Source organism: Chelonoidis abingdonii, chromosome 19, assembly GCF_003597395.2.
Source record: "Chelonoidis abingdonii isolate Lonesome George chromosome 19, CheloAbing_2.0, whole genome shotgun sequence".
Taxonomy (NCBI): Eukaryota; Metazoa; Chordata; order Testudines; family Testudinidae; genus Chelonoidis; species Chelonoidis abingdonii.
In genome coordinates, this window is record NC_133787.1 from 40,992,450 (window position 1) to 41,011,746 (window position 19,297).

The window sequence follows — 19,297 nt, forward strand, 5'->3', positions numbered from 1 at the left end:
AGCCTGTTCTGTTGACTTGGAAGAATGAGGAACAGCAAAAAGGAAAAAAGCAATAGACAGGTAAGTTGTGAAGTGCTCATCAGCTATGAAAATCAGGTCAACTTTTACACAATTGCCTAAATATGCAATTGTTTAAACTTTTTGCACCCAAGTTTGAAGCTGTTGACCTATGTGTCTACGAAATGAATGCTACCACTTCTTGCTAAGAATTTAGACGACCTCCCACAAACAAAAAACTGTCTGGATTCTAAGACATGCTTCCCCACTGTCAGAGCAAAAATCAGCTTAAAAGTTAAGGGTTGCAAACCAATTTCCCATACTGAATTAACCTATCAACTTTTACTGTTAATGGGTCAAAACCAAAAACTGAGCAAGTTATTTTATCCTACATCTGGCTTATAGCTTCACAAATAGGAGTTTCCCACACTGATGCACATAAACCTTCCCTGCTGTACTGCAGGGATTGGCAACCTTTCAGAAGTGCCGTGCTTCATTTATTCACTCTAATTTAAGGTTTTGTGTGCCAGTAATACATTTTAATGTTTTTCAAAGGTCTCTTTCTATAAGTCTATAATATATAACTAAACTATTGTTCTATGTAAAGTAAATAAGGTTTTTAAAATGTTTAAGAAGCTTCATTTAAAATTGAATTAAAATGCAGAGCCCCCTCGGACCGGTGGCCAGGACCCTGGCAGTGTGAGTGACACTGAAAATCAGCTTGTATGCTGCCTTCGGCACACGTGCCATAGGTTGCATACCCCTGCTGTACTGGATCACACCACTGGTTCATGAAGTCCAGTGTTTTGTCTACACTAGTCCACTATCAGATACTTCAGAGAAAAGTGAATAAACCCCCATTTCATATATCTAGCCAATTCTGCAGAGTACAGGAGTGAAAATTCCTTCCTGGTTCCATTCAGCATCAGTTTATGCAGTGAAACAAAAGGTTTGATCGTCCTTATTTTAGCATCATAATAACAAATGTTATCGGTTAAAATTTTGAATCCCCTTTTAAAATCAGCTACAGTATTTGACTGATCTCTTGTGGCAGTGCAAGTCATCTTATTAACTATAACCATATCCTGAGGCATCAATGAAGTTTTCTAAGCATGACCCGAGTAATCCTACACACTTCTTAATGTGTACTGCCTTTTTTTTCCCACCAGGCTACAAAGGTGGTTGGACCAACTCAACAAACATTAGAAAATATGTCCAGCATATCAGGAAATGGAACCTTTTCAACTGCTGCTTCTCATTTACCTTCTGAGAGTGAAAAACAGCAGCAGATACAGCCTAAAGTGTATAATCCAGAGACTCTGACTACTATCCAAACACAGGACATTTCACAGCCTGGTAGCTTTCCAGCTGTCTCTGCTCCCAGCCAACTGCAGAATAGTGATGCACTATTGCAGCAAGCTGTACAGTTCCAAACTAGAGAGTCCCAATCCAGAGAAGTGTTACAATCAGACAGCACTGTAGTTACTTTGTCACAGTTAACTGAGGCTTCGCAGCAACAACAGTCAACATTATCAGAACCAGCACAGACACTACAGCAACAAATTTCATCAAGTATTTTCTCACCAGCAAACAGTGTGAGTCAGTTACAGAACACTATACAGCAACTGCAAGCTGGAAATTTTCCAGCCAGCACTGCCAGTGGAAGCAGTGGAAATGTTGATTTGGTCCAGCAAGTCTTAGAAGCTGAACAGCAGTTATCTTCTGTTTTGTTTTCTGGGTCAGATAGTAGTGAGGATGTTCAAGAGCAACTCAGTGCAGACATTTTTCAGCAAGTTAGTCAAATCCAAAACAGTGTAAATCCTGGGATATTTTCCTCATCAGAGACAGCAGTCCATTCCAGGCAAGAGAATCTTCTGTCTGGAAGAGCTGAAAATGTACATCCACAGCCTGAGAGCTCATTGTCCAACCAGCAGCAGCAGGCAATGGAGACTTCTGCAGCAATGGTGATTGGAATGCAGCAAAGTATGTGCCAGGCTGCAACACAGATGCAGTCTGATCTGTTCTCCTCAGCAGCTTCAGGAAATGGAAACCTCCAGCAGTCCCCTGTTTACCAGCAAGCTTCCCACTTGCTAAGCGGGCTGTCACCAAGCGAAGACATGCAGATGCAATGTGAGTTATTCTCTTCATCTTCTGGTGTTTCGGGAAATGAAACAACTGCTACTGCTCAGCAGCAAGTCTCAACCAATGGCTCTACCATGTTTCAGACATCAAGTTCTGCAGATGGAAAAGAAGCTTCTGGACAGAATAAACAGATGCAAAACAATGTGTTTCAGACCATGGTTCAGATGCAACACAGTGGGGAAAGCCAGCCTCAAGTTAACCTTTTTTCATCTACGGAAAACATGATGGCCGTTCAGGCAGGTGGAACTCAACAGCAGGGAGGTGGACTGTTCCAGCAAGGTGGGGAAATTATGTCTCTTCAGTCAGGAAGTTTCATGCAGCAGTCCCCACATTCACAGGCTCAACTTTTTCACTCTCAGAATCCCATTGGTGATGCTCAAAATATATCCCAGGAAACACAAGGGTCTATTTTTCATAGTCCAAATTCCATTGTCCACAATCAGACCACTTCTTCTTCGTCGGACCAATTGCAGCCTCCAATGTTCCACTCCCAGAACACCATGGGTGTATTGCAGAGCTCTTCTGTACCTCAAGACCAGCAATCAGCCAATATGTTCCTTTCCCAGAATTCAATGAACAATCCTGTAACTCAAGAAGAACAGATGTCATTCTTTACAACACAGAATTCCATTTCTCCACTTCAGACAGCCACAAACACTGAGCAGCAACCTTCTTTCCAGCAGCAGGCACAGATACCCCACATTCAGAACCCTATGATTCCCCAAGATCAACCCCAAGCTCAGCCCACTCAGCAGGGTTTGTTTCAGCCACAAGTATCACTAGGCTCCCTCCAATCTAGTACAATGCCCCAGAACCAACAAGGGGCTATCTTCCAGTCTCAACATTCAATGGTTGCTATTCAAAGTAGCTCTCCATCCCAAGAACAGCAGCAACAGCAGCAGAACATGATGTTCAGTACTCAAAATACGAGTACAATTGCTTCTCAGAAACAGACTATGATTTTCAACCCAAATCAAAATCCAATCACTAATCAGGAGCAGCAGAACCAATCTCTTTTTCATGCACAATCCAATATGGCGCCAATGAATCAAGATCAACAGCCCATGCAGTTTCAGAGTCAAACAACAGTGACTACACTTCAGAATCCTGGGTCCAACCAGACAGAGACACAGCAGCCCACCATGTTTCATAACTCACCCCAGATTCAGTTGGTTCAAGGATCACCAGGTTCTCAAGAGCAGCAGGTCACCCTCTTCATCTCTTCAGCTTCCATGTCTGCCTTGCAGAATAGCATGAGCCAGCAAGAGCTGCAGCAGTCTCCCATCTACTCTTCTCAGAACAATATGACACGTATTCAAGGAGCTGCTTCTCCTGCACAGCAACAATCTTCTTTGTTTCACAATACAACGGGAAGTGCTATCAACCAACTGCAGAATTCTCCTGCTTCATCTCAACAGACTTCAGGAATATTCCTATTTGGGATTCAAAATAGTAAGTGTTAAAAATCCTTGATTCTAATATTACGGTTTAGAAAAACAGCTACTTTGGAGGCTACCAAATGTAATTGTGTTCGTACAACTCTGTAGAGGTGTAAAGTGCTAAGTGGTTATGGTTACGGTCCCTTTGTTGAAAGTGTTAGTCATTAAAGGCAGGAAATAAGTAAATAACACCCATGCCTTTTGAGAAACTTCTGTCATCTTCAGTGGAACATGCAAAAAGTTTGTGTGTATAAGCCAATACGGTTGCATTTCTGTTGGATATACACCATTTATCCCAAAATATTAAAGATGATCTATGAAACCATGGTGGTGGAAAGGAAAATGTGAAATCTGTGCTCAGAGTTAGGCTTCATAGAAGAGGATCTGTTCTAAATAGTTAATTCATGCTTAATACTTATATAGAGGTAATAAAAGGACGTGTTTCAAAGTCAATGAAGTTGTTTTTAAAAATAAAGAGCTCGTTAGTACCCCATATTTTCTCCCTGTGAAGGTACTTGCATACTCTAATCAAGTTATCTCTCAACCTTCTTGTTTAATAAGCTAAACAAACTGTCAAATTATTTTTGTGGTGCTTTTCTGTGCTCTCTCCAATTTTTCAATGTCCTTTTAAAAATGTAGAGACCAGAATTGTCCCAATATTCATATATCAATTTTGCCAATGCCATGTCAGTGCTAAAAAGACCAATTCAGTTAGGGTGGATGTGACCCATTCCCAACAGTTGACAAAGTGTGAGTATCACCAGAGGGGAAAATTATTTTTTGTAGTGACCCAGCCACTCCCAGTCTTTATTCAGGCCTAATTTGATGGTGTCAAGTTTGCAAATTAATTCCAGTTCTGCAGTTCTTCATTGAAGTCTGTTTTTGAATTTTTGTTGAAGAATGGCCACTTTTAAGTCTGTTATTGAGTGTCCAAGGAGATTGAAGTGCTCTCCTACTGGTTTTTGAATGTTACAATTCTTGATGTCTGATTTCAGCGCTGCAAAGCGCCAGTGTAGACAGTGCACCAGTACTGGGAGCCGCACCCCTCATGGAGGTGAGTTTTTTAGAGCCAGCACTACGCCACGACCACGCGCAGTGCTTTAACATTGCCAATGTAGACTAGCCTTTATAGAACCCTATGTAGCTGCCAGTATAGTAGGATCCACTTAATCGCCTCCCTGAGAAATGGCATACCTTTTTAATTGGGATGATTGCCAGGGAATGTATTCAATGTAGTGCATTTAATTAACTGGAAACAGTGAATAAATGGCACAACTGATGTATTTAAACAACACGCATCTGGTTCTGCATGTAGCCTAGTCCTAGTAAGTTATACTGGTGTTAGCTGGTATTTACTAACATACATTTCCCACCATGCAGTCTTCAGTGTTTCTTCAGGCTTCCTCTTTGTTACTTAGGGTTACCTTTAAAACACACACACACACACACACACACACACACACACACACACACACACAAATATATATTAAGTATTTAATTGCTCTGCAGTATGCTTTTCTCTAAAGTAGTTTGTGAAATTAAAATGAATACCTCTCAGGAAAAAGTACTGTGTTTTGCTGAGAACCTGGATAGTGCTGATCCTGCTGTGTTTCCCCACTGATTTCATTAGCAGGAACAGGATTGGCCACTCTGCTATTTATTTTTTTTTAAATTCTATTATCTTTTTCTATAATAAAATAACCAATTAAAATCCTTCAGCAATAGCTGCTTATCTTATCTAAACTGGGAAAATGAGTTACGCTTGTCCGTGGTAGGAATTTTTTTCTAAACAAATGATAGCTAGCATTTTATAGTCCTAGTGTAAGCAGGGCAAGTTTTAGTTTTAACATGAGTGAATGAAATTCATGGGAATACATGTACATAAGATCATATTCAAAAATATGTCAATAACCTGATTGATGAGATGTACACAACTTTTATTTTACAGTCATGTGCAGTTCTGTATTGCTTGAATTACTCTATATTTGCTTAATCTCTAGAGATATTATCTAAATGCAGCAGAAACTTCAGAGAATTCAGAATGAAGCCAATCTATGAAGATGAAGGTCTGCAAAAGTTTATACCAGTGCTTCAACACGTTTGTTCCTATTTTACCTAGCAAGTAGTGATCAACTCTGTTAATGCCTATTCTAAAGTTTCTTGCCAGTCATGATAAATCTCCAGCTGCATTTAATTCCAGTCCGTGTTCAATATAAAGTAATTCTAACTGTGTTTAAGGGTGAATGGAACTCCTTTTAGTAGATATACTGAGAGAAAGGCACCTTAACCTATTTTAAAGCATTTTTATTTCTTCAAAGCACTGTACTGATATCCTCCTGATACCCTATAGTAATGTGACATGGAATATATGGCAATTTAAGACTACTTCCAAAACTAGGCGTTCAGGGTGTAGTTGTCATGATGCATGGATCTTGAACCTGGGTTTGCAGGAGCAGCCATGCTCCAACCCTCCACCTGGCCGCCTTCTGATAGTCTGACAACTGCTTGCCAGGAAGACCAGTCGCAGTTTGAGGCTCTACCCCAGAGGTGCTATTAGTGGAGTCTCAGAGCGGCTGATTGTCCCACTGGCCCTACTTAAGCCAGCAGCAGGAACAAGAAGCTGTCTGAACAACTAAGCTCCTCCCTGTTCTGAACTGTGTGCCTTGTGCTTCCTGCTGCCCTGATTTGAGCTTCTGGCATCCTGATCCAGCATGATTCCTGGCATCTGATATGTGGTTCTGATCTCCAGTTTGTCTCCTGGCAGTGACTCCTGGTATTCTGACCCAGCCTGACTCTGGTTCCTAACTCGGGGTCCTGATCTCAACTTTTGTCTCCTGCTTCTGACCTCTCGGTATCCTGACTAAGCTGACTCTCGACTCCTGTCTCTTGAATGTGGACTCTGGCTCTGACCACCAGGTCTGGCTACCCACAACCCAGCCATGACAGGTTATTTGGACCACAATAATGCTATGGGACTGAGCCCAGTGCAAGAAGTATGGCCCAGCAGCACCACCACAGTCACTGGATGCACCAAGCACTGCAGGCCCAAGTCGTGCAGCTCATCAGAGAGAAGTAGTGGCTGCAGAAGCAAGTGGGGCAGCTCAGTTTCAAGAATACCATGCTGCGACCACCACTTGCAGTGCCTTGCCCTGAACAGGGGCCTGCAATATCCTTGCCTGAATGGTTAAGCGAGAGCCACCAGTGGTTCAGGGGTTTCATGAGTCAGTACCACCTTCTGTTTCTGATGCATCTCAATAGCTATGCCTCTGACTAGTCCAAGGTGGCCTTGGTAATCAGCCTGCCTACAGGAGATGCATTAGACTGGCCTCCTCTGTTGAAAGGCCATAGCCGGTGCTGTTGAACTGCAGTGCCTTTCTCCAATCAATATCAATCAGCTTTGACCCTTGCTGAGCTCGAGCAGCCAAGGGCACACTTCTGCCACCTCACAGCGGATACAGACTGGAATGAAGCAGCACAGCTCTACCAGTTCTGGTGGTACTTGCGGAAAGAAATCAAAGACTAACTGGCTTGTGTAGCGATGTCTACAGGCCTAGATGCCCTTATGGATCTTGCCATCTGCATAGACTATCGGCTGCGAGACTGAAGGGAGGAGAAGAGAAGTTCCCTGCAGTCCTTCTACCCGCATACCATGACCTCATCTTCTGTATCACCTGGTGAACCTATACAAGCTGATACAGGTTGTCAACAGCTCACTCATGAAGGAAAAAAACAGTGCCTTCAGCACCACCTGTGCTTCTACTGTGGCAAACCTGGTCATGCCATCTCTGCCTTCCCAGTACAAACACGATGCAACTTGGGGAAACAAGCCAGTCCAAGCACAGATGGGGGGAATCGGCCTGGTCCTTGAGAGAAGAGAATTTCCCTGTACTCTAGTACTCTGAGAGATATCCTGAGCTCCATCCAGGGGCTTCCCATTTGTAGGTGCCTATTGAGCTGTCAATCCAGGGGGCCCCCTAACAGATTCCTTTCCAATAGGCCCTCATCAATTCAAGACCAGCGGACAATTTTATGGATGCAATTACAACAACAGAAGTCCATGGCAGAGATGACAAACTATTGATGGCTCCCGGATGTCTTCAGGTCCAGTTGTGGAAAAGACTGTCCCCCTGGAGGTCTTTATTCAGGGACACAGAGAAATGATACAGTTTGGTGTGATCCATTCCCTGCATTTTCCCCTGATCCTTGGCATCTCCTGGCTAACCCTTAATGATCCCCCTCATTTGCTGGCAAGAATAGGTCACTTTCCCATCAGAATACTGTCAAAGGCTTAGCCAAGGACCAGTAAGTGTTGCAGCCAGGCCCAAGTAGGTTTAATCGCTCACATTGCAATGCCTACTGAAAGAACTATGGAACTCCCCCCAAGTACTGTGACTATGCTGATATCTTCGAGTAGAAGGATGCAGAAAGCCTCCCCCCACATCAGGACTGTGATTGTCTCATAGAACTGCAGTCAGGTGAAGATTCCATTTGGATGAATAGATGCAATGTCAGAGCCTGAACTGGCTGCGCTGCAAGAAAACCTTGCCTGGGAGTTCATCTGCAAGTCAACTTCACCAGCCGGTGCCTCAGTCCTTTTCGTAAAGAAGGACAGCATCCTCTGCCTCTGTCAATTACCGAGCACTAAATCAGATAACAATCCAGAACCGTTACCCACTGCCTCTAATCCCTGAGTTGTTGAACCATGTGGGGGCCACCCATGTATTCATTTAACTGGCTCTCTGGAGAGCATAATACTTTTATTCATATCTACCGTTACCTCTGAATACATGCTGTGTTGAAGTAGTTCTGTGACTTGTGTGGATTAAGTTTGGCAGTTCTTCTGCAGTTGGGTCATTGAATGTACTGCCAGAAGCCAGGGGGAAGCTGATAGCTAATGGCAATTGCAGATTTATGGCTATCTAGTGTGTAGATGGATACTGGTGACTGAACTGAAAGGGGATGCAAACATAGCTAATACTGAAAGAGGCTGGGCACACTTCCCACTGGTTGCTGGGATGTTAATAGTGTAATTTTAACAGAAGCCCAGATCTTCAAAAGTACTTGTACTAATCCCACTTTGTCCTTGTACACTGGCAAACTTGGATGCCTAATTTATGCGAGTGCAAAAGCATGTGTACTTTTGTGCATCCTCTTCTGCAGACTTGGACCTGAATAAAGATGTTTACACTAGTATGTTAACAAACTCTTTTTATGAATGGATTTCCAAGTTTCAATATCCATGTGTGAAGACTTAGATTCTATTCCTGGCCCTGCTGCTAGCCTGATGGGTGACCTTGGGCAAGGCACTTCACTACTTTGTGCCTCAGTTTCCCCACCTGTCAAAGGGCATAACAATACTGACCTTTGTAAAGCACTTTGAGATCTATTGGTGAAAAGTGCTAGATAAGAGCTAGGGATTATCATCATGGTTTATTGTATTTATGTTCATTTCTTTCTTAACAGACTGTGGCCAGCTCTTAACCTCTGGACCATCTGCACTGCCAGATCAGCTGATGGCTATAAGTCAGCCAGGTCAGCCACAGAGTGAGGGGCAACCTGCAGTGACAACGCTTCTGTCCCAGCAGATATCTGAGAATTCTCCACTACCTTCATCTATGACAACTAATCAGTGTATAGAGAAAATAGATGACTTGCTTGTGTCATTACAAAACCAGGGGAACAACATGGCTGGCTCATTTTAATTGGCCAAGTAAGAAGTGAATTTGGTTTTGTGGGTCTTCTTGCAATGATATTTAGTAAGTTTTTTGTATATACCAAAGAGCCTCTTGTTTTAACAGACGATGACTTTGCAACGAAGTCACAGTGCATGCTGCAATCGGTTAATATATCTCTATGCCCTGGAAGCAAGTGTATAATTTCTAATAGTCCAAAGTGGGAGTATTGCTGTTCATCAAGAGATCAGAATCTGTAGAAAATAATTGATCAGGTTTGGGTTTTGTTCTTGAATTGCTATTCGTTGTTCTGTCCCCTAGCATTGCAGTCTAATAATTTTAATGGCAAAGGTAAGGTGAATGGATCACTTTCAGCTTGACCTAGCATCTCTGAGAACTGTCACCAAATCTGGCTTTAGTTAAAACTTTGGGTTTATTGTGGATGCATTAGACTCCACTTCAGTCTATAGCACAGGTGGGCAAACTTCTGCCTGCGGGCCACATTCAGCCCACAGGACTGTCTTGCCTGGTCCTTGACCTCCCAGCCAGGGAGGCTAGCCCCTGGCCCCTCCCCTGCTGTCCTCCCTCCCCCACCGCCAGCACTCTGGGCAGCGGAGCTGCGCTCTCCTGCTGAGCAGAGTGGCAGCATATCTAGCGCTGGCTGAGTGGTGCGGTTGCCAGACATGCTGCTCTGAGCGCCATGGTAAGGGGGCCAGGGCCGGGGGGTTGGGTGAGGAGTCCTGGGGCACAGTCAGGGGACAGGGGGCAGGGGGTGGTTGGATGGGGCAGAGGTTGAGGGGGGGCGGTCAGAGGAGAAAGAACAGGGGGGTTAGATAAGTGTGGGAGTCCTGGGGGGCCTGTCGGGGTGGGGGTGTAGATGAGGTCAGGGAATGGAGAACGGGGTTGGATAGGTGTGGGGTTCTGGGGGGCCCTGTCAGGGGACGGGGGTGTGTATAGAGGTCGGGGCAGTCACGGGTCTGGGAGCAGGGGGGTTGGGTAGCGGTTAGGGGACAAGGAGCAGGGTGGGTTAGATGGGTTGGCGGTTCTGAGGGGGGCATTTAGGGGGCGGATAGGGGGTTGGGGCCAGGCTGTTTTACAACCCCAGTGTGGTCCTCAGGCCAAAAAAGTTTGCTCATCCCTGGTCTGTAGTCTTCAGAACCCTCCCCATAGTGCTGAAGTAGTTTGCGTGAGAGCAAGGTGTTGTAGGAAATGATGTTTATTGAAAAGACACCACTTGCTGAATCGTTATTAGAACTGAGCCAATACAACAGCATGGAGCTAGGAAGTGTCTGTTGCTGGACGGTGCCTTTTTCCCCCACATTGGAGGTAAAGCTCTGCTCATGCATGAGCATTAAATATATATGGGCTCTTCAATCCAGGTATAGCCACAGCATCTGAGTATAACCACCTTGTGTAATGATGTTCTGCCTCCCAAAAAATCCCTGAAGTTTCAATTGGGTGTTATGCTCTTCACTTTCTGAGCTAAACTGTTTCGTAATGATGTTGTAAACTGGAAAATAGTTATCATATTCTGCCCAAAGATGGCTGCCTTTTGGCACTGGGTGTAGATTTGTTTCTGTAGTTTGTAAAGTGCTTTCAAATGAAGGAGCTACATGCAAGATGAGACTTCACTAGTTATGCCTAACTCTGTTTTGTTTTTAATTTCAGAAATTCTGTGAAGGAAAAGATGATTTCCAAGATCCCCTCAGACCTTGTGGCTCTGGATTAGGGTTTATGGAGCTGAACTGTTCTGTTAAAGAATGGCCTATACCCAAGCAAATGTGTAGACTTCACTCCTTTTCTAAAGAGCACATATGCTGCCTACTGCAGTGTCTAGCAATTGAGGCTATAATGATAGCGTTTGAGACTCCTGAAGCCAATAATGGCTGAAAAGCTGTGCTTTGTGTTACAGGGGGTGGAACTGAACGGTTACCACATTCCTAGGCCCCATTAGTCAATGGGCTGCTATTTTAATTCAAAGCATGACTGCTCAGCTATTATTGTTAGAAAATAACACGTTATCATGTTTACTTTTTCTTTTCTTCCCTTTCTGCTTCACAACCCCTCTGTCGAATCGGAAAGCTTGTGAAGCAGTACCATCATGTGCCCTAACTTGCGCTGTGATTCATGGCATAGCCGTCAGTGAAGGAATTGCAGTTTTTACAGTAGAGCTAAAGGACCATTGCAGGGATGTGTTAATTGCAGCTGCTGGTGGTGGTGGTGATGTATATAATATACAATCAGAAAATCTGCTACAATTCTAGGAGCAGCCAGAGAGATGCAGGTGCTTCCCATCTGAGGGTGTGGATTAACAGCTTTCTGTCTGTACTGATGGTTTCAGATATAAACTGCATAGAGTAAGAATTAGGTGGCTCTATCAAAATGAAGGGAAAAGTCACAGTAAATTGTGTTCTAAAATCCTACCTTCTAAAATACCTTAAACTGAAGAGAGCAATCTGCCTAGTTGAGGAAACAACAGCTTAATGCCTCTCACTATTTTGGCATCAATTAGAACTTGAACATTATTCCTTCTCATGCCAGGCTGCCCTTTTTCATTTTTTCCATGCTCTTCCCTCCCTCCCCCAAATTTTTTATAGTTTTTTTCCTAAGCAAATACAAAGATGCTACTGGTTTTAGAAACTGAAGTAACTCTTATGTGTCCAAGGCACCTCTCACTATGGTACCAAAATGCCAAGCCAGTGGCTGCATGTTTATATATGATCAGGGTTTGTGGGAGTGAGAAAATGCTGGTTTCGTCTCCATGCCCCAGACTTCCTGAATCCTAGAGAAACCCTGCTTTTTCCTGTTGTTGCTGATTTCAAGTCTTAAACTTTATCCCATATGGGGGCAAACAACATAATTTTTCATTGTTCTTTAAAACATCACTTCAAGCTGAGCTGCTGCATCTTTGTAGCTTTCTCGGTTCATTGCCGATTTGAAGCATCCTTTTTATTAGCAGTCCCCATGAGCTGTAGCCTCTCTGGGGCCATACCTTAATTAAAAACAATTTACTCATGTTTTATAGTATCTAAGAATAACCCACTCCAGGCCATGCAGTTGTAGGGTGAGGAATGTGGATTCTTTCAGATGTTCCAGCTACCCCAAGAGAAATATGGTGCCTCATTACAACCTCAGGCAGATGTTTTCTTCAGTCTTTTCCCTCTCCCGCATGCAGAAAGCTGTTAGTGCAGGTTAGAGCCAAACAGCTGTCATGAGTGGCTACTATGCTTTGGTATAGCATAGTTGGTATGCTGTCACTTTTCATTTTGGTTATTTTAAATAATGGAGAGTAGCCTGTAAATGTTTAAGTTACCCTAGTCTGTTTACTGCGTGTTTTTTCTAACTTGTGCACCTAGTTGAGCCATGTAGAGTTGTTCTTTGGTTTTAACGGTTTTTCCCGTGTGTCGATCTGTCACGATGTTCATTTTCTCTTTTTGTGTGTGTGTGTGTGTCTCTCATTGAGAGGCACTGAATTACGTTTTCAGTAGTAAGGCTTCTTGCCGATATGAAGGGAACTTTTCAGAAAGAGACCTGCTCTGGGTCATTTAATTTTGAATACAGTTTTCAATCGTTCAAGTTTTGGATGGTTTATATCTAATGTGTGTTTCATTTTTTTGGAAAGCTATATTTTGTATTTAGGAAATGGTATACTATTTTGCTATTTGTACTGAGTGAGTACAATGGCATAAATATAAAAATTTATATATATACATATATATAATAATCTTTTTGCCACACATTTTTGTGGTAAATTTGTGAGTTTGTCTGATGTTCTACCACAACGTGGCGTCTGATAATGGTGAGGGTGGGGTTTGTTATGTCTTTATTAAATATTTAAGTACTTTTTGTAACATAAATAGTTTGTTCATCTTGGGCCATTCCATCTGGCAATGTGTTGTTCCAGTTGGCTCTGGACAACTTCAGTGTGTGTTTGTGTCTGTCACACAGCAGTGGGATGTAGTAAGGAAACCCATTTAGACAACTGTCTGATGGGGTTTCATTCAGAATGAGCCATTCAGCTTTTACTCTGTCACTGTCTATTTAATATTTTATTAGCTCCTTTGTGTTGTATCTTTTAATTTATAATTACGCTAAAATGTGTGAAATTATAATCATGTTAAAGAACATTTTTCGCTACTTCATAATGTCCAGAGATGCTTTTTAGCTCTGAACCATATGCTTTTCTTCTGATCATTTTTCTCCTGCTATAGAAAAAAGTAAAATAAAATCCTTTTGTTATGGTTCAGGACATGAAAGCGCAGCCTGTCAGCACTGAATGACCGCTGTATGAGGATGCATAGAAGGGTTCTGCACAGCATCGGAATGAATACACCATCCATTTGTAATCAATTTGTAGGAAACTGGCGACTTCTGCAAGAGCAGCTTGTTCACACTTAGTCCCAGAACAAGAATGTTTGGTGATATCTTGATGGCTGCGTAGGCTGACGGTGGGCAGAATGAGGTGATGGGGATGATAAATGGACTTGTGTGCTGTTTGTTTTGTTTTGTTCTTTTGAAGGAGATCATCCTCATGATGAAATGTTGTTGGTCAGTGCCAAGAAACCAGGGACCAATTCTCCATTTAATAAGATTGGTGTCCAAAATAGAACCTTTTACCAAGACTGCTACAATTCCCATTGTGGGGGAAATGTTTAAATGTGTGCATATTTTAGGTTGTTTATTACAAGGGCTGTGCTACCATATTCAAATGACTAATGACATCTGTATTTTCTTTTGTGTCAAATTTACTGTGTCTGCTTTAGGTCAATGTTAAATGTATAACATTTTGAACATGTGATTTGGTTACAAAAAGTATTTGTATTCTGAATGAAGGGTTTGCTCAGTGGTTGACAAGCGCTCTCGCTGCTGCTTTCAAACAGCTATTACAGAGGATAAAAGAGTGGTTCAATGAGCCAGCAAAGGCCTAAGAAACAGCTTACAGAAGTTGTCTCATGGCAGAAGGACCTAAGTATAATGCGAACCACATCTTTGTTCCCTCAGAGCCCTGCCCATGCACTGTTTTGACTTCAATAGTTGACAGTGACTTTTGGAGCTTATCCTTTGTTTTTTCTTTTACCCCGACTTATTTATTCCATAATACGTCTGAGTCAGCATGGATATTAGAGGAAAAGCACACAGAGTGGATTGCCTATAGAGTTATTGAGAGGCAGGGAAATCAAGTCCAGACCAGTTTGGTTTGAAAAGTTAGAAATTACTTAAGGTAAATGAAAATATGTGCATCTTGAGTAGTCAAAAAATGACATTGACTATTGCCCCTTGCGTCTGATAAACATCACCTAAGAAGCCAGATGGCCAACGATCAAATGTTGGGGGCATTATTGCGAAAGAAAATTTGCTTTCCCATCTGTCAGGCCAGTGTTCACTGATGGAAGTAGGTGGTTTTATAGCTGTATGTACTGGATGGAAGCTGGAAAGCTGTAGAACTATATTTGTAGGGGGGATTTTCTGTGTAGTGTTTGTCTTTTTCATAGAACCATAGTGTTATATGGGACCCCAGAGATCATGTAATCTAACCCTCTGCCAAAATGCAGGATTCATTATGACTAAACCATCTAAGATAGATGGCTCCAGTGAAAACCTCCAGTGACGGAGATTCCATGCTTCCCTATGCAGTTTGTTCCATTGTTCTACTGTTCTTACAGTTAGGAAGATTCCTGAGCTTTTCTCCTTCATGAACTCTCTATTAAACCACCTTTAATCCAAAACACACACACACTCTCTCTCTCTCTATCTCAAACTAGGTTATATTCTCCAGCCTTAAGTCACTTATCCATTAACTTCCCTGATTCTCCTAAACCCCATTTTTCAGATGTTGTCTCTACAGCATATCTGATATGTACTGCACACCTGTTTCCTAATAACTCACTAATATCTAGGGAGATGCACCCTGCTAGCTACCACAGGCCATATAGCTTCTACCTGTGTCATGTTGTCTCCATGTAAACAACACCAATGTATAAAAATAAACTGTTAAACTATTATTCCATTAATGATTAATAAAGTAGGTGGATAACACTTAAGCTGTAAAATAAGTTAAGACAAGTATTAGCCAAATATTTCCTATGGCAGGAGACGATCATCATCACTTCACAGCTCAGTCCACTTGTCGGCACTAATTGTCTTCTACTCTTTCAATGGTTACCCAAGCCAAATGCTCTACTATTATTTCCTTTGTCAACAAAAACAATTCAAGAAGAAGCCATGTCAGCCTTGCTGGGCCAAAATAAACAGTTACGACCAGACCTTTTGTTTGGCTAATTTTACATTATCATCAGTGTGCTCAGAGCCTGTGAATGGACACTTTTATTTATACTCAACTGAAATAAAAAATAAATAGGTTAGTGTCTGTCAGTCTTGACAGCATCCCTTCTCATGCTTACACCGAGGGCATGTGCAGTTGCACGGATGCGCATTTCTCTAATCTACATAAGCCTTGAGTTTTCCAGTGCTCCTGCTGTGACTTTGATTAGGGCACATTGACCAAAAAAAGTCTCATTTTGTTGCTCTGGTAAGCTTTTTCATTCTCAGAGATTGTCCTTTCCAGAGGCTTTGGAAGGACGACCATACAGGAGCTCACATCCCTTCTCTGACATAGCCAAAACAACCATATGAACAGCAGGAAAGATTCTTTGTTATAAAATTTCTTCATTGGAATAAAGAAATTGAACACCCAAAAAGGTCAAACTTTTATAAATTATAAAAGCAAGAGAAACAAGATGGGTAAGATCATCTTTTATTGACCAACTTCTGTTGGTGAGAGAAACAAGCTTTTGAGCTACACAGCTGCTCTTCAGGTCTAGGAAAGGTACTTAGTGTCAGTTAAAAACAAGGTCAAACAGAGAGTTTAGTGTAAGTAGTTATATATTCTAAGAGGCCAGTCAAGGTGAAGGGGCCCGTTGACACCCTGTAGTTGTAGCACAAAAAGGGGGGTTAGTGGGTTACAGATTGTTGTAATAAGCCATAAATCCAATGTCTCTATTAAGACCATGATTTTTAGTTATGTATTTAAGCTCCCAGGCTCATCTTTTGACAATGTGCAGATTTCCTTTGAGGAAGAGGACTGGTAGGCCTGGGAGCTTAAATTCATAACTTTGCTGAGTGTTAATGGGCCACTTCACCCTGAATGGTCCCTTACACTACTTAGCTGTTCAACCTTGTATTTAGCTGTGAGATTCTGAGTACCCTTCCCAGATCAAAGGGAGAGCTCTGTGGGGCTCAAAAGCTTGTTTCTCCAACTGAAGTTAGTCCAGTAAAAGATGTTACCTCAGCCATCTTATCTCTCTAATATCCTGGGACTAACATGGCTACAACAACACTGCATACAAGAAGAGAGAAATTTAATTACAGAATTTTATTTTCAAATGCATCTCACACATTGCTCTGTTACTTAACAATTATCAGGCTGTCTATTCAAACTATGTACCCGTTTGCAGAGCTCTGTCTATACAAGTCTTTATCTGAACAGTGGAAGCATCAAGCAAGTGGTGAGGAATTGCTTAGTGTTCTCTGAACTTGGAACTATAGGTTGAAAGTGAGAAAAGGTAAATTTAATCTGACCACTGGGAGAGGCAAGAATTCTCCCAGTTAGAGATCTGTTTCTGTGAATAGTCCTGCAAAGAGTGTGGTAGAAGACCTATTAGTTGAGATGTTTTAAAAGCTAGCTGGATTGATAGTCAAGAGCATATTTAAGGCTCTTGCGTGTAAAATTTTGATGAGTCTTTTCAGGACAGATTTTGATGATTCTACATAAAAAAATATTCAGACTTGCAGTTCTGGTAATGGTGTTTGCAAACAGCCAGTTGTATGTGCAAATGTACACCTTTGTGTACAAACAGTTGCCTACTAAGAGCCAGACTTTGTGAACTCTTATGATGTGTGATGTACACTACTTAAGAGACAACAAAAGATACGACAGCAGAGAAAATCTGGTAAAAATATACATATAAAAATGTGCTTTGGAGAGAGAATGTAGAAAAGTCTTTTTTCCCCTTATATAATTTCGTGTATATATGTAAATAATAACATGCATAAAAATCTTTGGCTTGTACATATGTGTATAGTTGGAATCAGATGATATGCCAGAGAGACAAGGTGGGTGAGGGAATGTCTTTTATTGGACAAACGTCTGTTGTTGGACAATAAAAGGAGAAGCTGGTCCAATAAAAAATACTACCTCACCCACCTTGTGTGTCTCATATCCTGGGACCAACATGCCTAAAGCAGCACTGCAAACCATCACTAGACCATTGAGTTTATTCTATAAATACATATAAAAATATTACTATAAGTTTTTAACTTTCAAAGAACATAATTGTCCTTAGGGTGCACTTGTTTCTCTAACTCTCTTCAATAGTCGGTAATAGCTGTATAAATGTGTAAATACTGTGGAGTGTGGAGGGATTAGTAGTGTAATAATAAGTATTATCCCAGAAACGTGCTTTTCAGCAATTCACTAAAATCTATGGGATTAAGGTGAAATGACTGTTTGAAACATCCCTGTGCTTTTCTGTTTTTCTATAGAGATTTATTAACCTTTAGTGAATTTGATGTTTTGTGAAATGTGGGAACTAACAGCCCAGGAAATCGCAGTCCCCTGGATGGGTTCAGCAAGGGCAGCAGCAGTACATGTTTCCCACACACTTCTCTCTGCCAGTCTGCCTCACTCCTTTTCAGGAGGGACCACTTCTCAGGACTCAGTTTCCCAGGCCTCTCAGCAGAGGCTACCAGATAGTGCCAAGGACACACTGGTGGGGTTTGTGGTAGGGACTAACCAGGAGTTGGACTGGTAACAGTGATCCACTTTTAACAGGGGTCACCAAACCTCTGTCAAATGGCAAAGATATTGAGCCCACTACTGAGCTGGGCTGGGTTTAAACCACAGACCTAGACCTAGCTGTTGTAGCTCCTTCCTATTCCACTTTTTCTGATTTTTTGCACCTTAGGAAAGGTGATTAAAAAAAACAAGGGTTGCTGAATTTTGTTATAAGGTTTTAACCAGTAAGGTTTATTTATTGAAGCAGTCTGACTTGTAAGTTCTCCCTAGTGGTATCTGGCTGTGTGGGGAGCACTGGACTTGCCAGTACTTACTTGTTGAAGACTTAGGAAGAGATTAAACTCTTAACAGGAATATCAGTCCTTGACAGAAATGAAGAGCAATGCTCTCACAGCTTTTCTGGACACATTCTAATGTGACAATTGATTAATCCCCAGACATTATGATTCTGCCATATTTGATTTAAACCACCTCCGCTAATTCCCTTTCAGTGCCCAAGACCAGTACCCTGACTTCCCTCTTCTCCCTCAATGCTGAGCACTTACCTGGTCCTGACGTTCCTCCTGCTGTACCCAGAAACACTCCCTTCCGCAGTTGAGCTCCTCCAGGCTGGGAAACTGTCCCACAAAATGCACCCCCCATTGTAAGTGTATCAATGCTCTTCCAGCTGCTGAATTCTCATTCATCCTCCCTTTACAAGTGCTTGGTTCAGATGCCTAACAGCTGTGAAACCCAGCCCCAACTCAGATACTTGTTCTGGTCTCCAAGCCACTAGAGGGACAGATCCTCAGCTGGTGTAAATTGGCATAGCATCTTTGAAGTCCCTGGAGCCACACCAATGTACAGTAGCTTGGGGTCTGGTACAGTGTCCACTTCCTGCGTGTGCTCCATCTAGGCAGGAGATAGTATTCTGAGGTTAGTCCCATGTGGTGGTAGCCCAATTTCAGGGAAAAAATGCAGCATTTCTGGATGTTATGGGATAGGGATCATGCCCCTGTGTCGTGCTAAAAGGACCATTATCAACCTGAAACTTTTCTGTGCTGATTAGTATTTGATATAAACAGCTTTTGAGGTTTATCCCCATACAGCTCCCTGTTTTTCATGGGTAAGCTCCAAACAGCTTCAAATTAGAGCCTTCTATCTCTTTTGTTAATCTCTGCATAAACTCGACATGCTTGTGTCAGAAAGAATTACTGGAGTGGTTTATCTGCCTTTCTGCCATGTTTTTGTTGGAGTGCACAGATCACCACTGA

At 42.2% G+C, this 19,297-nt stretch overlaps 1 protein-coding gene across 8 annotated transcripts in view; it reads left to right on the plus strand.

Annotated features, from left to right (window-relative positions):
- NFAT5 (nuclear factor of activated T cells 5) overlaps positions 1-11,388 on the plus strand; it is a 174,445-nt gene extending 163,057 nt beyond the window's left edge. For all 8 annotated transcript variants that reach the window (XM_075073802.1, XM_075073803.1, XM_075073807.1 and 5 more), the window contains 3 exons: positions 1,167-3,591; positions 9,042-9,288; positions 10,919-11,388. In XM_075073802.1, coding sequence (XP_074929903.1) covers positions 1,167-3,591; positions 9,042-9,280 — 2,664 coding nt within the window. In that variant the 3' untranslated portion in view covers positions 9,281-9,288; positions 10,919-11,388. The remainder of the gene's footprint in view (positions 1-1,166; positions 3,592-9,041; positions 9,289-10,918) is intronic.
- Positions 11,389-19,297: the final 7,909 nt, after the last annotated feature.